Source organism: Camellia sinensis, chromosome 7 (assembly GCF_055761805.1).
Source record: "Camellia sinensis isolate YWXY chromosome 7, ASM5576180v1, whole genome shotgun sequence".
Taxonomy (NCBI): domain Eukaryota; kingdom Viridiplantae; phylum Streptophyta; class Magnoliopsida; order Ericales; family Theaceae; genus Camellia; species Camellia sinensis.
The window spans coordinates 70,470,740-70,491,729 of record NC_138967.1 but is presented as its reverse complement, the minus strand read 5'-3'; the positions used below and the strand labels follow the sequence as shown (position 1 = coordinate 70,491,729).

The following is a 20,990-nucleotide window of genomic DNA, read 5'->3' as shown; positions in this document are numbered from 1 at the left end:
ACCCCTTACGAAGACCATTTTGAACTAGGAAAATGCTGAACCTGCTCCTCATCTACAACTGTGTATTAGAACTTCCTCTAAAACTCAAAATGGAGTTGCATTGGGTTGCCCGGCTACTACCCAACTTTAGGACACGTTTCTTTAGAGGTGGAGTTTTGATGTAGTAAAATAAGCATTTTAAATGCTCAAGTATGCTCAACTTTAGCACACGTTTCTTTAGTGTCATCTACAACAGGCTAATTTAGTAACTTTTTGGCTATTTAGCTAAAATATGAGCTAAAAAAAACTAGTATGTTTGGGATGACTTTTTGGCTTTTTACGAAAAGATGTGCAAAAAGTAGAGAGAAAAGTGAATCTTTGACTTTTTGGTATGGGTTGTTGGCTTTTTGGCTAATTTAGTAACTTTTTGACTTTTTAGCTAAAAAAGAGGATTCCCAAACGAGGCCTTGGTCTACAAATAGTCTTAAGTCACCAATTGTCCCAAAAGTTTAAGCTGTTAGGAAATGGGCTTACCAATGTATATCGAGCTATCCAACATCCTTCCTTACATGCAACTCCGTCTTACATGTGGAAATGCAAACATCCATACATAGAGAGAAGAAAGAATGCAAATGGGGGGACTTGAACTCTAGACCTCTTCAAACTTGAGCTAGTATTACCTGAGGTAGTTGACTTCGTTTTTGCAAATTTGACCACCCAATGGACAATTAGGCCTTTTCTCTCCAAATTTGCAAGTGGGTTTCTAGAGAGAGAAAGGTGCATTGGTGGTGATAGTTGTGAGAGTGATGAAGGGTGCTCAGAGTTGAGGGAGTTTGGCCCCTTTATGCTTTCTCCTTCGATTATTGTTGCAGACAAGCCCTCCTCTCTTTCTCCAAATTCTCTGCTCTCTCTCTCTCTCTCTCTCTCTCTCTCTCTCTCTCTCTCTCTCAACCCCACCTACAACCTCTCCATTACTCCCTCAACCCATCACCACCACCTACAACCCATTTTCGCCTAACTCCACCCCATCCCTTTCTCAACTAGCCACTCTCAACCATGGCATCCACGTATATTTTAGAAAAGTGAGTTGTTCAAACATACATATAATGCATACACAGATGTATGTGTTTATAGTGTTACTCATATTTTTTAAGCTGAGATATACAGTAAACCAGATTACAATTTTCTGTGAATATTGAATCCAAAATTAGATCAAGGCAATTGAAGGTTCTATCACTAGAGATTGTGTTTTCTTATAGACACACACAAAACCCAAATGAAGGAAAAGAAAAAGAAAGAGTGGAACTTTAGATGTTGGACATATGTATATACATATGTATGTATATGGATGTTCACTCCCACATTTTGTATACGTAATGACAATCTTGCGAAATATGCCACAAAATTCCCATTGAAAGAATAAACCTATCTCTAAACATACATACATATATATATATATACATATACACCCATTCGGTATACATAGCTGCCAGAATCATAGATCAAGGTGTATCTTGCCATGGAAGCTTTCCGTAAGACAACTGAAGTTGATATTGGATACATGAAGTTGTCTACTTTGAGAAATTTCAACTAAATTCACCCATGATGAATTATAATATTATTATGAGACAAACTGTGTCAATGCCTTTTTTCCTCCTAATTTTAAATCCTTCCACGTGGGCATGAATTTTCTTTGCTTGAAATTATGGATTGATTGCCTCTATAAATATTACTATATTTTTCTGTCGGTTTTTTTTTGGGGAATTTTAGGTGTTGCTGATTTCTATTGTTCTCGCAGATAATTGATGTTCTGGAATTTATCCCTTCACATGTGGCGGTATGGATCTTTCCCTCTGTTTGTGTGTCTCTCTCAAAATAAAAAAACTCAAAACTAATGCACAATCAGTGCTTTTTAATGTTTCATTTTTTGATGTGCTGATATTACTATCTGTGACCTCTTTTTTCTTTGACAATTAGTTGATAGAGTTTCTTTTAATTTTTCTTCTTCTTTCTTTTGGGTACTTTTCCTGTTTAAATAATGGGCTGGAAAGATTGACTTAGATTGGTCCCCTGCTATCTGGCTAGTTGAAGGGTTGAAATTCAAGTTCCTCTTACCACATTTGGAATAATGCTGAGGCATTTAATCTATATTTATGGTATAAAGAGAGATGGATTTTAGACTGTCGCTTCTAGTTTTCCATTATTCCTTTGCTAGTATTAAAAGAATGAAAAGAATTATTTGGCTTACCTATAAATGAGGTAGAGGCCATATATATATAATAGATTCATGATACAATTTAGGAAACGATATAAATAAGGAAACAATACTAAATCAGTGATTGACACAATCACAGATTATATACATAATACTAAAAATAAAAAGATTCTATGTACTCTAATTTTTGTATTCAACACTCCCCCTCAAGCTGGTGTGAAGATATTCAATAATCGTAACTTGCCAATGGATGACTGGAAGAAGCTGGAAAAAACTCAATAGCTAGTCCAAATAAATGCCACCAAACAAATTTGGTAGTCCATTAAATAAAAAAGGTCAAAAAGTGCTTAATACATCAGCACCACACCCTAGAAAGGGAAAAAAACAGGGACTGAACTGCCCTAGAAGAGTTGCCGAAGTATCTATGGCTAGGAAACACCCTGGTCGGCAGCCAACAAGACCTTGGTCGGCACAGTTTAAGGTTATGTTGGACCGTTGTAGGAATTGACCGGAATCAACGTCGCGACAGTTTACAGGGTCATGATATAGGTATAATACTCCCCTCAAACTCAAATAGGTTTGAGGATAGAAACCTATCTGAGGTTGAAATAGAGGAAAGACAAAGTGAAACAGAAATATACAAAAAAATGGATTGCAAGTAAAAAGAATATGATAAAGATATTTGGGATAGAAATAAACTAGTGGATAGCGGAAGAAATCACCACGAAGTGATATTGAAAGAAAATATGGCAGTGGAATGGGTTGAGGACCAGCGGGCGGCCAAGGCAAGGCTGTCGCCGCCGGTGAAGCAAAATTACTAGGTACTTAACCTAACTTTGATACCAAAAACAATGATAAGAATTATTTGGCTTACCCATAAATGAGGTAGAGACCATGTATATATAATAGATTTACGATACAATTTAGGAAACGATATAAATAAGGAAACAATACTAAATCAGTGATTGACACAATCACAGATTATATACATAATACAAAAAATAAAAAGATTTTATATACTCTAATTTCTATATTCAACAGTCTTTGTATATGCTTTTATATCCAAAGACAAGGAATCTAGGTTTTTGATGTATTCTTTTTTGTTCTTTGTCCTTCTCTAGATGGCTGTTTCTCAGTTAGGAGGGTTGGGTGCATTCACATTCCCTTCAAAAGCATTTCCAATTTGTGGACCACCATCTGAATTCTTCTGTTGGGTAGATTGATGAATGGGGATTAGTCTTGATGTTATCAGTATCTGATTTGTTTTTGGACTTGTGTCAAGGACATGTTGCAAACAATGTTGTTGGCTAGATGGATAATAGTAAACCTGTTTGTTGTGTTGTCCTGTGGTTGGGCTGTCTTCTGCTTTGTAGTTTTGGCTATTGTTATGTTGCTTTCTGCTTGTTAGTGGGGTTGCAAAGGGTGCCTCACACCATACTCTTCCATCAATTAGTACCCAATGATTTTCCCAAAGTACGAATTAAAATCTGATAAGGAGGCTTGTTGATAGGCTCTTTTCTCTTTATGGTGTCCCCTAGCAAAACTTCTAGGATGGTCCTAGTCAATTTAGTACTTTCTCAACTTCTGATTACTCTACCTTTCACATACTAAAAATTTGTAAACTTTACGCCACCATGCTCATGTGTTTGATATGTACCACTCATTAGTTGTGATGGAGCGGTCGAGTTCCTCGATCTTCATTGATGTGCCATCTGTTGAAGACAGAGAAGAACTTGCCAAGCCATTGGCTAAAGGAATGCAGCTTTTTATCACATTTTTGTGCAAATGGGCATTTTTAATTTTCTTGCACCAGCTTGAGTGTGTGCTAATGGGATGACGTCACACCAAGTGTCCTGCTTTAACTTCCCCATATCCAACTTAGCAGAAGGGGCACCTTCTCACCCCTTTCTATCATGTTATTTGATTGTACTTTATTCTTATTTATTAATGTTTTAAGGGAGAGCATAAATAGTACAAGTCTCTCTTCCTCCTTTGCCCTTCTCTTCTCTTTATTTCCTTTTCTTCTCCTTTTGTAAAATCTAAACATTCTAGAACCAAAAGGAGCTGTTAGTATGCTTTTAAGTTACTAGTAATTATTTACATATCATAATTGGAAATGTGAAATTTCAATTTCTGGTATTCTCATCGTTGCTCTTTTATGCTTTTAAATCCATTTGTTTATTTGTTGTCTCTGATTCTTTCCTTTTTTTAAATTCATTTAGAGTGTGCTTTGGGACTGTTACTGTTGCTTATGTTGGATTCTTTTTTGTTTTGTTTTTTGTGCAGGTGGTTTTTGACCATGACGGTAAGTTTTGTAATCTAGTTACATCTTCTATTGTGCTCTGTTTCCTTCATTTTTGTCCATGCCAATCTGTTAAATTTGATGTATAGAAAAATAGAGAAAATGAAATATGTATTGATGATTGATATTATTGATTGATGTATTTATCTCTATTACAATGATTCATGATTCCTATATATAGAAGAGAGGATGTGGGAAGAGAATAGGTGAGTGTGTAGTAGGTATGGAGTAGGTGAGGGGTAGGTGGAGAGTAGGTGAAGTAGGTGAGTGTGTAGTAGGTGGTAGTGGTAGGTGTGTAGTAGGTGAATTTTAACAGTCCCCCGCAAACTCAAGGGGGATAGGAACTAACCAACTTGAGTTTGGAGAGAGTAACAAAACAAGAAAATACATAAAAATAAAAGAGGATAGGAGACACTGTATGGTCGTGTCAGACCATTGGTGAAGACACTGGATGGTGGTGTCATAACGTTGTAGAGGACACTGTATGGGGGTGTCATAACGTTGTAGAGGACACTGTATGGTGGTGTCATAACGGTGTAGAGGACACTGGATGGCGGTGTCAGACAATCCCTTATTATCGTCCGTCATGTATGGGGATCATACTATCCATCTTCATGCTGTTTTTGTAATGCATGGACTATTTTTGAAATGCATGGTTTTGTCCAAGCTAACGCCTTTCTTCTTCTGACTTTTTACTTGTGTTTTCCCTCTGATTTAATAGTAGTCCTTTATTTTTTTATAGGCTGAAATAGTTGTCAAAAAGGAAATACCTTAGTCACGAAGAAATTTTAAATAACCATCTTTCTTTCTTCATTTAAATTGGATAAGTTTACCATTTAATGGAATGGATGGTTTAGTTCATTCATGCATTCTTTTGGCCTCAATAACTGATCAGCTGAATCCTGATTAAATTAGAATTTGCTCATGTAAGGGGGTTGATTGACCCATACATAGTCTGATGTAGCACAATTAGGGACAGCGCTGTGAGGAATTTAAAAATGACTTTCTGTGGGTTTTTATGGTTGCTTAAAGCTGAAAATCAATAGAAATTTTAGGATTTCAATTAATGAATGGAATGAACTGGGTTTAGGATTAATAAATCGGATGAAAGAGATCAAAATAGGGGTTGTTTAGGAGCTGTGAACAGTAGTTCGTGAACAGTAAACTGAAATAGAAAGAAGAAGAAAGAAGAGAAGAAGATAGGTCTAGGCATCACACTTAGATTCTATAGGCATAACACCTAGGGTTAGAGTTGCATCACATAAACCTAAAAGAGGATTCAAAGTTCTGAAAATTCTATAAATTGTCAACTCCATAGAAATAGAAGCATTACATGACTTTATATAGACTTTAGAGACTTCTAAACCAACTAAAACCAAAAAAGGAAACTGTTACAATTTCTTTGAGTTTTAAAACCAATTTAAGACCAAATAAGAAATATAAATAAAAACCAATTATATAATTTGACCCGCAAGACAATCCATGGGCAACCCCTACAGCCTATTTCAACAAATATGAAAATTTCCAAAATATCCCTGACCTAAAAATCCTAGAAAACATAAATATATAATCATAAATTATGACTAATAATAGTAGAAACATAATTATATAAGATTTCTATCAGTTCGTCTATGAAATCATGCCAATGTCCAAATATCATCGCTTCTTTGAGTTTAGTCTTTCTTGAGCTTCTTATACTCTGCATCATAGTCTTTAGTGAAAGAGAGAACTTTTGGCATCTCTTAATTTTTTTGGGTTTCAGGAACTCGAAGGATCGTGGAACATGAAACAATGTTTCAGGACTGACTGTCGATTTCTATTGAGGTCCTGCTATCCGAACCAAAATTATAGCTTGAACCCTTTAATTTTTAGCTTATATTATTGCTAATAGGACTTAACTGCACAGCATTCATGAATATACTGTCCTTTTCTACCTTTGTTTTTTGTTAAAGTTCGTCGGAATCTTCTAATGAATATGCAGACCTGGTGCAGTGGCTAGTGCTATCTGCCCCCAGTCTTGTGGTTTAGGTTCTGTTTCTTTTGTTATGTGTAAATTTTGGCCCTTATAGTGTGACATAAAACTGGCCTAATGTTCCTGGATTAGCTCACATGGTAATACTTTGTGGTTTCTACCATTTATACTGTGCATAAGCATGACCCATGTAAAATCATACTGTGAAATGTATAGCTGAAATGTTCTTTTAAACCTTGCTTCCACTGTTGTTGTTTGGGTAAGCTGGAAGGAGAGGAATTCCAGAAGTTTGAGAACTGATGTCAGTGTATTGTTGCAAGAATGCAGTTGATCTGGTTTGGTTGAGCTTTGTCCCTGAGCAGCTTCAGGGGTTTCTAAAGGCAATTGGGACGATTTATTTGCAGTTATCTTGCTTGCTTGTTTTCTCTGTTCATTTATGGGTGCTCCTTGGGTGTTTTTTCCTTATCCCTTGTTTTAAACTGAATGCAAAAAGAGAAAAAAAAAGGCTGGTCCTATAGTGATTGTTCAGAGTGTTTGATTTATTAACTAATCTTTCTGTGCCCGTTTACCAATTTAGGTGCTTTGGTTAATAGAAATATGTCGTAGTAGTGTTTATGTAGTCAAATTATTGGCTTCAACTTGAAGAAATCATAAGAATACGGATGTCAATTCCCCCTGCCTCACCCCGCCTGCTTGGGGTCTCCTTACCCCTCCCTTGTCCCGATTATATTTATTAAATATAACAATGTAAAATTTAATTTGTTAAATATACAAAAATATTACTCGTGACATACATTTTCACTTCTTTACTTGTCATCTTACTTATTTTAACTCTCATCACTTATAAATCATTATCTTTAATATACCATGTCATCTTTCATTTTTATTAGTAACCTCATTCCTAAAGGTATAAAATTAACCCGCCCCACCCCCACTACTTTTTTGATTTGCCCCGCCTCAGAGATGATATGCGGCGGGTGCAGGGGTCGGCACTACAAACCCGCCCTGCTTGCCTGCCAGGCCCGTGTCCCTAAGATTGAGTCTTACTCTTTTAGTACATTCATGGGGAACATTTTTTTGGATGGGTGTCTTGTAGATGCTTTTAGATGCTATTAATTTCGAGATAGAACATTTTCGTGAGATGTATGCAAACGAGTGGCATGGGTTAAATAACACTGGTATCTACCTACCTTGCTCATCCCTTCTGTAATCAGTGGCAAGTATTTTCGAGTTATTGGGTTAGTTTTTGAGGATGTTGAGTAGGGCAATATTTTGATAAAACAAACTTTTTCTTTACAGGAATTCCATTTGGTCATTCATCTGTTTCCTCCAAACAAAGTTTTGTGGCAAAAGGTATGTTGTTTGTTTCTAATACCCTTTTTTGGGAAATAAATTAGAACTGTGGGCCTATATTTAAGAAAGAAAGAGCTGAGGATATATTTGCTACGTGGGAGAATTACGAGTGCTTCCAGTGAGAATAGATGAAGGAATGTGGATAACTTAGTGCACGAGTGTAAGATTGAATGCTATATGACAACAGTATAACCTATTGGCCTTGTAGCCCAGGTGGGAATATAGCAGACAGCTCTCGTATAAAGATTTAAAGTACTTCTCCCTCCCCCTTCCCAGGAAGAGGGACAAAAAAGGAAGGAAAACAATGGCGTCATTTTCCCAGAAAGAGGGACACGAAGGAAGGAATATAATGATAATAGAGCCTGAATATACAAATATTGGACAGTAGATGTAAGACCTTATCAAGTCTAACTCTAGACATTTTCCTGTTGATACAGTATATCTCATGCGCACCTTGTTACGCCACTGTAGTATTTTGTCTGGCATGTTCAGTTTAGTGTTGACTGCAGAATTCTTGAGTACTGTGAATTTTTAATTATTTATTTTTTGATGCAATACTCTCTTTGGTTTAACAATTTCCAAAACAGTTTTTGAGTTTCAATTTGTATTTTCTAGTTTTTAGTACTTTTTTAATATTTTAATTATTAATTTTTTTTTACTTTTTAGATTCACTGAATCTAGATACATTTTAAAAGTACAAAGTTTGTCAAAAAATCTTTTAAAAATTCATTAAATACAAAAAAATACAAACAATAGTACATTTTCGTAGTTTTTGTATTTATTAATTTTATTTATTTTTTATAGATTTTTTCACAAATATTTTACTTCTTAAGTACATTTAGATTAGGTGCATTTTAAAAGTAAAAACATTTGACTAAAATACAAAAAATGTTCACTAAAGACAACAAAACTCGAAAAACAAAAAAACTCAAAAACTGTTTTCTAAAACTCAAAACCAAACAGAGTTATTACTTGAAGTCAATGTGTGTGTTTTTATCAAGAAATTTTGTCATTTTGGAGTGTAGAGTATGTGGTTTTGGACACATGGTAAATAAGGTTTTTCTAATACTGTAGATTTTCCTTCATTATTCTTTCTATCTTCTTGTGTTTTTGTTTTCTATTTTATTTCCCTTCTTCCTTTGCAAATTATGTTCTAATGTAGGTCTTTCAAACTAGAAGGTATTTTCAATTCCAATATATTAGAGCACCAGTATATATACACTCACGCAGTGTTCTCCATGGCTGTGCCATTTGGCTAAGCATTTTAAAGAGTCACTGGGGTACACTATTTGATGCCACAATATATATATATATATATATATGTACGTACGTTTCTTTTTACTTATTTATTTATTTATTTTTTGGGTGTGTGTGGGGGTTATCTATGTCCTATATTATTGCTTGCATCCACATCATATCATTTATTGTCTGTGTTATTAGCGCATGTATGGTTTATGACTGTAGGTTGAGTATTCTAACTTGTGCCTGTAAAGAACTTGTTTGCTAGTGCATCCTGCCTTCTTAAGTATAATTAGCGTCACTTAAAAATTGCATTAATTAGTGCCGTTGCATGTTGTTTGGAAAAATTGCATCAATCAAACTGCAGTCCAGTTGGTGGGAAAAATAAATGCGGTATTATTTAATGACATCATATATGGGTGAGATTGCTCGAGCCTAGCATGAGCTAGCTCTTTTCTTCTTTACTTTTATTTGTCTCATTTATTGCATGAAGATGTTTGACTTGCCAGGTGGCTGGGTTTTGATTTAATTCGTAAAGATCATGAAAATGATTATGGCCATGGAACAAGTGCCATGGTGTTTTGTTGGGGAAATAAGTGTGATGATGTTTTATGTGATAGACCGATGTACAAACTAGAATTCTTGGATTGTTTTTATATACAAGTGTTGCATAAGTTACACGGACGCGGGTACGAGGATCGGGTGCGGGTGCGTATCTAGGGGTCGGACACTTCAAAATTAAAAATTAAGGATACGTGGATATGTATCTAAATTTGGATACGGGTACGGGGATACGTTAAATATATATATATATATATATTTTAAATATAGTTATTAAGATGAGTTATATTATATAAATAACAAATAATTATTTTACATATATGTGTTTATTTATTTTTATTAATATATATAAGTATATGTTATCTTATAAATATCTTATATGTTATACAATAATTATTATATAATATCTATATAATTTATATAATATCTATTGTATTATATAATTTTTTTTAGATGAATAATATTACATATTATTATATTAATGTAATTTATACTATATATTATATATTAATGTAAATGTAATATGAATAATAATTTATAAAAATTATTATATATGATAAATTATATAAATTATATTATATATATTATATATGATCAATATATATGATCATTAAAACAGAGGCGAAGAGAGAGAACAGATTGAGAGACGAAGAGAGAGAGAGAAGCAGAAACGAAGAGAGAGACGAAGACGATCGAGCTCGAGGTCGAGATCGACAGTGATCGAAGCCCTAGACGAAGACGATCGAAGCCCTAGACGAAGACGATCGTGATCAACAGTGAGAGCCGTAATCGTGATCGATGATCGAAGCCAACAGTGACCAAGTTCTCTTCCTTTCTCCTCTTTCATTTCTTTGCTGTCTGTAAAGTGCCGTGTCCGAGAGAGACGAGGCGAATCCGACACAGATCTCACACCCGCACCCGTGTCGTGTCGTGTCGACACGGGTACTTCGCCCCAAAGTGACGAGTCCATGTAATGCACAGTAATCATGCTACAAAACAGAATTCATATTGGTGGGGTTTTACTGTTATTGTATGACAACCCTGTCTTTATTGACTAATACAGTCCATTGGTTGCTGAATCTTGTATAGATAATCATGCTTGAGCATGGCCTCGAAAATCTATAGTTGCTATTATAAATTGCTTATGTATTCAGATAAACCGGTACGCAATGCAACTATGCCACCTAACTTGGTCAGTGTTGGAATAACCTTGCATTCCGTTTACTTGACTGAAATTTTAGTCACTATATCATCTATTCATTATGTTTTACTATTTTCTTTAAAATTTGGATGCTCATTTTTATTGCCTTACCTTCTGGGTTTTTTTTTTTTTTTTTTTTTTAATTAAGTGGTACCATAGGAAAGCATTTTGTTCTATTTTGGCAACAGCTTGCTAATATTACTTCTTTTGGAGATTACCATTTTGAGTTTTGATTTAATTGGCCGCAAATTTCTTCTGAGATGCTTTTTCTACCATCTATTTCTCTCTTTCTTCAGCCTTCATGTACATGCATTCCTATGTGGGTGCACATGCATAAATGTGTGCTTCCATGTGTTTTGTATGCTCCCGAGTGTACTCACATGCTCTGTAATGCACATACTGTCTTTATTTATCTCTCTATTCTTTGCTTCAAATGTGCCTTATTTATGCAAGTTAAAAAACAACTCACTGGATTTCCATTTAACTCCTGATATGGCATGCGATGTAGAGACACGGGCACGGACACGGACACGGACACGGATATGGATACGGGCATGGACACGGATACGGATATGGGACATAGTGATTTCTAAAAAATGGGGACACGGACATGGCAGGGGACACGACAAATTATTATATATATTTGCTATGTAGATTAATATTATGTTATCAAATAATTAAAATTAATAAAAATTAACATTAATTCAGTATATATATATTATCCACTATGCTATTACTGCATGTTATATATATATATAAACTACTACATTTAAACAAATTAATAGATTATCTATATCTGAACACTCATGTCCCCGCCGTGTCCCCTGCAAAAAAAAAATAAATAAAAAATAAAAAATAAAAAATAAAAAATAAAAAATAAAAATAAATGGGACACTCCATTTGGCGTGTCCCCTTCAAAAAAAATAATAAAATTTAAGGTGTCCCATAATGTCCCTAGTGTGTCCCTGTGTCCGACACCGCTACGGCACCTATATTGAAGTGTCCGTGCTTCATAGCATGTGATTCTGCGCTTGCCAACAATGGAGTTATGACTTTTTTCCTCTTCTTCTGGATATTCTCAATATCTGAATTCGAATTGGAATCCACTGCTAATAATGAAGACCAAAGTGAAGACGCATTGATATCAGTTTCAAATTTCTCGACATTACGTAGTTCTATTAGCTGCTTTTCATTGTATTCCAGTCAAAGTTATCCGAATTTGACTGAACACAATCTGATATCCCAACTAATGCTGGCTGACTAGACGTATCCTTTTATGCCACCAATTCTATTGAGGTTCATATTCATAGGCCATCATGTCTGTCTCTTGTAGCTTCAAGAAATTATCATCTATCATAGCAGTTATGGGTGTTCATGGGTTGGTTTGGCACTAAATTTAGAACCAATCCAATCATGATTGGTTTCAAGTTTTTGGACTCAGAACCAAACCAATCATGCACTAGAACCAACCCTACCCAACCCAATGTAACTCGGGTTGGAACCACGGTTCCACTACATTAAAAATAAATGAATCAATCAATAAGAATAATTAAAATATACACGTCTTTAACATTTAAACATTACACAAACTAAGAGCAAAATATTGTTTAATGCAAGCCAATAGAAATTAAATCCAACTCGAACTTAAGCATAACCAATACAGATTAAATCCATTAATACAACCAATACAAATTAATCAACTTTGAAATCCAACTCAAGCTTCTACTATTTTCTTCGATCATCTAATAATTCTTGTATATGGAAAATTATTAGGTGCCCATTGTAACAGACCAATTAGGTGAAGGCATGTCAATATAAATAAAAATTTAAAAAATATACATAAAAAAGTTCGGTTCTCGGGTTGGTTCGGTTCGGTTTAGGCAAGGCCTAAACCAAGAACCAACCCAATACTATTGGTTTGATGATTTGAAGATCCAGCCATGGTTGTTAGAATCATACGATTCATGATTCGATTCATATGATTTGATATGAGTTTCAACAAAAACGATTCAAATCGTGTTGTTGAATCGGAAAATATAGTGAATCGTACGATTCAATTTACAATTCATTGCAATTCGCTACGATTCATTGCGATCTAGTTATATTCTATTTTTGTTTGCATGATGTATGAAACAACATTGTTTTTGCTAAACCATGAAGGTATATCGAAGAGATTAATTAGTTATATTGATATACGTGATTTTATATGAATATACCATCGTTTGGGAACTTGGCTATTTTAGTTGGCTTTTTGGCTATTTTATGATATAAAAAAAAAGTTGTGTTTTGAATGATTTGTGAATTTTTTTTTTTTTTTTTTTTTTTTTTTTTTTTTTGTAGTTGAATAGATGGTTGTGAGAGAAAAAGTGATTGACTTGATGGATAAGATGTGATATTTTGTCTTACTGGCTATTTGTAGCACCAAACTAGTTCACTCAAAAACCAACCCAACGCAACCCAGCCCAAACCAAACAGGTTGGTTTGGTTTGGTTTGGTTCTTTGGTTGACTGCATAATTCGAACACCCATAATAGCAGTGGTGGGTTTACAATTAAAATCGTGGTCGGTTTTTGGTTATGGAAAGCTTTTAGGGTTAGGTTTTTAAAAAATAGAAGAAATATTTTTTTGTAAGGAGGAAGATGGTGAAGTGAGTTAATTTTTTTAGTGTCAGGTTGCAGGATTTGCAGAGAGACTAGGTTGGATTTCTCTGGACAACTGTGAAATCAAGGGTTTCTATTGTAGATTGAAAGGCCAAAGGGTAGGGCAAAGTGTTAGGGATGACTTTAACTGGATTGGCTAGGGTTAGGAGTTGAAAAGGGGATTGTTCTATGGCAGTGAACAGTTACCCGAAAATAGTAATGCAAAGAAGAAAAAGAAGAAGAAGAAAGAAACTAAGAGCTTGTCCTCGCAAGGGTTGAGCAAATCTCATTCAAAACACAATATCAATTCTCCATTAATTCAATGAGATTATACATGTATTTATAGGTTGAAGACTACTTTTACGAGGAATAGGACTCCAATTTAGAAACTAAATCTAAAACTATATAGTAATCACAAATCTTCTAGATCAACTCAGATTGCATATAAAAATCAAGAAACATTACTTGATCTAAATTATGGCCCATTGACTATGACTAGGGCTGCAAATGAACCTAGTTGTTCGTGAGCTCGGCTCGTTAAGGGCTCGGCTTGACTCGGTTTATTAACTAAATGAACGAGCTTGAGCCTAATTTTTAGGCTCGTTTAGTAAACGAGCCGAGGTCGGGCTCGAATAAGCTCGGCTTGTTAAGCTTGACTTTTTTTTTTTTTTATTCAAATTATAAAATAAATATATTATTTATTTATAAAATATGTATAAATAATAGCATAACTATATTATTTATATGTTAAGATAATATAAATAATTTTTTAAAATAATATATAAATATTATGAATAATAATAAAAAAATTATATTATTGAGCTTTGATTCGAGCTCAACTAATATTTAATGAGCCGAGCTTGAGCTCGATAAGCAAACGAGCTGAGCTTGAGCCCATCAAAGCTCGGCTCGGCTCGGCTCGTTTGCAGCCCTAACTATGCCTACTACTTAGATAATTCTATTTGCACACCATACTTTATCACGGTACACAGCATTTGTGTTGTCGAACATCAACTTTTGAACAAAAACAAAATGTTCGAATATCACACTTTGCTCAGTACACACTATTTGTGCCATTTGGATATCAACTTTAGGACAAAATGTACATGTTTGGATCTCTACTTCTGAACAAAATACAAATCTTACACACCATTTGTACCATTTGGATATCAACTTCCGGACAAAATACACATGTTCGGATATCAACTTTCGAACAAAATACAAATGTTCGGATATCAACTATTGAATGAGATTTTTGTTTGAACAATTGGTTTTTGTTATTCAACATTTTTTTTTTGGTTCAAAAGTTGATATCCGAACGACACAAATGGTCTGTACTGAAATAAAGTATAGTGTGTGAATAGAATTATCCCTACTTCTCATGTCCAACAATTATTAAAATTACCAAAGTACCCTTGACACAAAAAATTAATAAATTTGACTAGCAGAATAAAATTAAAATGGACCATCAAACATGTATAAAAAAAAGACTCAGGACTAAATTATATAAGGGTCCCAAATGAGTCCCGGTCTGGATGGAAACCAAATTTAATAGTTTGTCGCCTATGTTAATTTGGTTTTCGAAGACTTAATTGCTTGGGTTTTCCAAGACTTAATTGTCTGGGTTTTCGAAGACTTCATTGGGATTTGAGGATTGGAGTGTAGTGACCCTCATTCCCCACCTTAGCCTCGGGCATGAGCATTTGTATAATCTTGTTTTGCTAAGTTGCAGTAGCGAATTTTCTTGACTTGTCTTAACTAGAATGAGATTTTTGTCTTGGTATGTACTTATGTGAAATTTACTTGTTGAGTCTTGTTCTTTCTGGTGAGTCTAGCCGAGGTCACCTTAAAGCCAGAACCACCTTGAAACCACTTTGGTTGACCTCTACCTTCGTCCTGGCATATTGGCCGAGATGTCATTTTCTAAGCCGAGGTGTATCATCAAGACCGAGGGGTGTATCATCTAGGTCGAGATGTTATCCTTGAACCCAAGTGATCTTGTGCCTGATTGGTGCGACCTAGACCAAGGTGTGGCACATCTAGGCCGAGGTGTGGCACAACTAGGCCAAGTGTTGTCCGTCCTAACCGGGATCATAGGTACCTCACCTACCGGAGCCGATGTTTTCACCCGATGTCAGTACTTTGTCAGAATGCCATGCCGCTTTACTTGTTAAACACCCTTTCGCCATACTTTGTCTGATCTGTCAGCCTCCTCTTTGGGGAGAACCAACCAGCCATTGCCACGTGTCCGAACTGAATGTTAAATCAGCCGGCAGTAAGTAGAACCTATCATTTTGTATCATATCTTTGCCTTGTAGAGAGAGAGGCTCTAGGAAGAAGAAGAAGTCTTAGAGTGAGAGAGTGGATCTTCGAGCTTGATTCCTAGAGATCTAACCGTTAGATTCGTGTATTAAGGACTTGGACTCTCGCTTGACCCCGACGTTGAAGAACTAGGTGAGTGGTATTTCTAATAAAGCTATGTTATAACATTTTGTTAAAGCTTCGTTTTGCTTTGTTTTGGAAAGTATTTGCTAAGCATGAAGGACTATCCCCATTTGTGTATCAAGTATTAGCTTTGATCTTGACAATCTTGAAAGTCCGTACGTGCTAGGGGACTATAAGTATTTGTAGCACAATCTTGAAAGTCCGTACGTCCTAGGGGACTATAAGCATTTGTAGCACAATCTTGAAAGTCTGTACGTGCTAGGGGACTATAAGCATTTGTAGCACAATCTTTGTTAATGTCACCCATGAAATTTGAAAGACCTTGATTGATGAAGCTCGATAGATTTGTTAGATGAACACGATTTATCCCACGTTTGTCATAAGCTATGATTATGCATTGTTTTGTTAAAGGTCACGGATGTCATACATGCAAAACCCTTTATTATTTATACCATTCACTGAGTATCCAAGCTCACCCCTCCCTATATATATGTAGGTGACGAGCAGGACGGTGGTGACGCCTAAATGTACTTGCTACTTGTTTTGGATTACGCACTTTTGCCGCATCTTGAAGATTATGCTTCTTAGTCGTATTTTATTGTATCTTGTATTTGATAGCTGAGAAGCCTTTTGGTCAAGATGTATTTTTGTACTTCATTTTGTTGTATTAAAGCTATGAACGAATGTATGCCATTCCATTTAAGTTATGTACAACTCTTATGGACTTACTAAATTTGTGTATATATTGCTTCCGCACATGTTAGCCCCATATGTAATACTCTGATTGTGTGTGAATTTTACCGAGTTGGCCTTTGGTAATCTCGGATTACTGGCCATCACGACACCAAACTACTAGGGGCGGTTTGGGGTCGTGACATGGAGTCAATTGTGAAACTTCAGAGCTCCATAGACTCGATCATGTTAACACTCTCTCTCTATTTGTGTACTACATATGTAAATTTAAAGGTTTAGTTACTCTTATCAAGTTGTCTTTAACAATATTTCTTGAATTTTGTGAAGGCCTAAATTTTCGTCACACTCTCTACCCCTCGTACAAGAGCAATCGCCCCCCTACACCTGATACCATAGTTCAAGGACTTCAATACTTGAAGGCATCTATTAAAGCTATGTCCATTAAAGTAATTGAGGTAAGTAGCTCTAAAGCACTGACTTATGATGAGTTGACTGAGGTGGTTGGTGGACCGTGGAGGTGACCTAAAGTTTTCTTTTAAAGCAGGTGCCGGGTGTTGAAGCCGATGATGTTATTGGCACATTAGCCATAAGGAGTGTGGATGCCGGGTTCAAGGTAGTGTCCTTAAGTTGTGTGTGTCATATGTTTTGTGTTTGAGAACTGTTATTTGTTAACATATTTCTTAATTGCCTAGGAGATGGTAAAAATCTTGTTGACATAATGCATTGTTAGCATATAATTATAGACAAAGATGAAAGCTAGAATCACTCATTCTGAAATACAAAACAGTCTAATGTTTCATGTTTACTGATTGATTTTGACACGAGTTTTTATCTCTATTGTTTCTACTATTTAATGGAAATATGCTAATAAGGATGACCCCTACTAGGCTCTAAGAAAAAAATTTACATGGTTGTTAGCTATTGGTATGACGGTGAGAGATTAAGCTACTGTGATGATGTATTTCTCCTATTGGTGTTATTTATTTTTGGGTTGAGGGTACTGTTGCAGATTTGCCATCTTTTAGTCATTAGGGTTAATCTTCTATTTATTTTGTGTTAGGAAAACATTGTACCAAATTTTGGAATAATGCAATATTGGCCTTGTTTGGTTTGTGTTTCTCAAAAAATTTTGGGAAAAATTCTCTACAAATAAGTTTTCAAAAGTAATCAAACCAAACAAATTTTTCCAAATTTTTTTTCCAAAACTTGATTGGTTTACAAATTTTCCAATCAAATCTCTCTCTCATACACATCAAATCAATCACTTTTTCCAAAACTCTCTCTCAAAATAATTTTTCAAAACATCTTTTGAAAAAAAACCCAACCAAACAAATTTTCGTACTTTTTATCTCAAAACATGTTTTTCAAATACAAACCAAACAAGGCTAATATGTTTTGAAAAATTATTTTGAGAGAGAGTTTTGGAAAAAGTGATTGATTTGATGTGTATGAGAGAGATTTGTTTGGAAAATTTGTAAACCAAACAAGTTTTGGAAAAAAAATTTGGAAAAATTTGTTTGGTTTGATTACTTTTGAAAATTTAAAATTTTTTGAAAAACACAAACCAAACAAGTTTTTCTCTATAATCTCACAATTGGAGGTCATAGTTGGACTTTCGAACCTCAATGGCATCACAAGTTGGTTCTTAGAGATTGCAAGTCGTCACAACTTCTTCCTTTAGTCTACAACTATGAAGCATGGGTACTTCAACAAACATGGCGTACCCGTACTGGGTACTTACTGGCGTATGGTATTTCGTGTGGTACTTTTGCATACGTACTGGATACACGAAACACATATTCAAATTTTTTCTTTTTAATTTTTGGCGTACCTAAACGTACCTAGTATATACTCAAGTCGTACTGTACCTTAGTTGAAACAATATTTTCTTCTACCAAGAGATAAAATTCCTTTCACCATACTTCTTTTTTATTTTTAGTTTTATGTTTAGCATGATTTTAAAATTAAGGTATGATTTGTAAGTTATTTAATATAATGACATTTAATTTTGGTTTATATCTTTACTTTTGACATTAAATGTTAATTGTGGGTTGGATCTTAACAAATTAAACGATTTAATCAATTTTTGCATTACTCCAAATTAAAAATAAATATTTTCTTACAAACGTACCAAGACCAAGCCATACCCGTAACCTACTTTTTTGGATTTTACCACATCGACGTACTCGTATTGTACCAGTACTAGTACTCGTACCTGTACCTGTGCTTCTTAGGTCTACAACATTCACTAGATAGGTTCTCCCTCTTCAAACTTCTCTCTCTCTCTCTCTCTCTCTCTCTAAATCTCTCTCGTTGAACCCTTTCTCTATCTTCCAACCATTGTTGTCAAATCATGAATCGAATCGTGAATTGTTTTCTTAAAATAGTGAATCTTGAATCGTATCGAATCATGAATCGTAAGATTCATTTTATTTAATATGATATATAATTCTATATATTTTTATATACATGTAAAAATACATATTGTTTAAATTAAAGTAAATTATCAATATGACTAAATTATGTATATATATATAAAATCACGTATATCAATATAACTAATTAATCTCTTCTGTATATCTTCATAGTTTGGGGAAAACGACATTGTTTCATGCATTATGTAAACAAAAATGGAAATAGAATTGAATCATAGTGAATCTCAATGAATCGTAAATTGAATTGCATGATTCACTCAATTTCTGATTCAATAGCATGATTTGAATTGTTTTTGTTGAAACTCATATCGAATTGTATGAATCGAATCATGAAGTGTAAGATTCTAACAACCATGCTTCCAACCTCTCTCTCTCTCTCTCTCTCTCTCGCTTTGAATTTATCTCTTGTTGAACTCTCTCTCGCATTGAATCCTGCTCTTTCTCATCGAACCCCTCTGTCATCTCAAACTCAACCCTCAGTCTGAACCCAAACTATCGTCAGTCTCCTCTCTTTTCCATTGTATTATCTCTACCTTCAGAACTGCTACTTGTTCTGATCCACAAAGCTTCAATCCAATACAACCTGACTCACTGATTACTTTACCCTAAGAAGCTTCTTATGTTAATTGTGTAGAGACTCACAGAGACATTCAAAAGGACAATGGGACCCTCTTAGATGGCTGAAATTGTAAACTTTTTGGAGAGATAAAATGCTGATCCTTTCATGTACTAGGAGATGAGTCACTCTAAGTTGGTTACACTAAAACTATGTAGCAGAATAGATGATTACCCTCTGCATGTGCAATTGGCATGCATTCAGCTGTTATATCATTTGACATGATATTTGCCTTTATTTTTGATCCATTGAAATCTATCCTGTGGATGATCTTGGTGGAACAAAGTTTTTTGCTACCATTCCTTTATCATTAGATACAATATGCATGAGTAAACCAACAAATAGTTGTTATTGAGTAACATATTTGATCCTTAAGGATCTTTTGGAACAAAAGTGTATGGGCTTTTACTTCTAATGGAAAATTTTGGCAAATATGTTCAATGCGGAGTTTTCAATAGGGCTGAAGGGAAAAAAAGGAAAAGAAAAGAAAAGAAAAGCTTTTGTATTATTTGACATGGTGATTGGTGAACTAAAAAGGAAGACAAAAAGGATTGAGTGGTTGAAATCAGTAGTTTTGGGAATGAAGAAAAGAGTTGGTTATATATTCCTTTTCATCTATTTCATGCATTTTGGGCCTTATTCTTTTAAGTTAAAATCAATGTAGTTGAAGAGAGAAGAGAGAAGAGAGAAGAGAGAAAGAAAAAAGGAGAGAGAAAAGAAGAGTTGCAGGAAAAGAGGCACAACCCAAATTAGGGTTTTCCTCTGTAACAACATGTATTTATATTAATGAGTGCATAAGTACAAAAAACCCTCATTACTTAAAGATTTTATATGAGTCATTGTATTTTATAATTTGTTATGTAGTTTATCAAGTAGTCTAGGTTAATTTTTAACCTATAAAGCGCGTGTACGTGTACGGTTCGGATACTGGTACAATACGGGTACATTGATACAGTAAAATCTAAAAAAGTATGACATGGGTATGGTTAGCTATGTTTGTAAAAAAATATTTATTTTTGATTTGGAGTAACGCAAAAATTAGTTAAATGTTTTAGTTTGTTAAGATCCAACCTACAATTAACATTTAATGCCAAAAAGTAAAGGTATAAATCAAAATTAAATGTTAATATATTAAATAATTTACAAACGATAGATAATTTTAAAATCATGCTATGCATTAAAATAAATTCCAATGAAACTTGGCCTTGTTTGGGATAAACTAAAAAAATCAAAAAGTCAAAAAGTTACTAAAAAAGTTAAAAAGTCTATACTATTCAAGGGTAGCTTATTTTGCCCATAGTTGTCAAATTAGGATTCATATCGTGAATTGAAATGGTCTCG

General features: G+C 34.6%; 1 protein-coding gene across 15 annotated transcripts in view; it reads left to right on the top strand.

Annotated features, from left to right (window-relative positions):
* The window catches only part of LOC114301175 (5'-3' exonuclease family protein), a 92,416-nt gene that overhangs the window by 22,571 nt on the left and 48,855 nt on the right, over positions 1–20,990 (top strand). For 7 of the 15 annotated variants that reach the window (XR_014335472.1, XM_082878184.1, XM_082878178.1 and 4 more), the window contains exons 5-9: positions 1,778–1,816; positions 4,481–4,499; positions 7,768–7,821; positions 16,926–17,053; positions 17,140–17,211. Coding sequence is in view for 12 of the 15 variants with exons in the window: in XM_082878184.1 (XP_082734310.1) it covers positions 1,778–1,816; positions 4,481–4,499; positions 7,768–7,821; positions 16,926–17,053; positions 17,140–17,211 (312 nt within the window). In the remaining 3 variants the exon portion in view is untranslated. The remainder of the gene's footprint in view (positions 1–1,777; positions 1,817–4,480; positions 4,500–7,767; positions 7,822–16,925; positions 17,054–17,139; positions 17,212–20,990) is intronic. The other 8 variants (XR_014335474.1, XR_014335473.1, XM_082878180.1 and 5 more) reach the window with 3 other exon arrangements.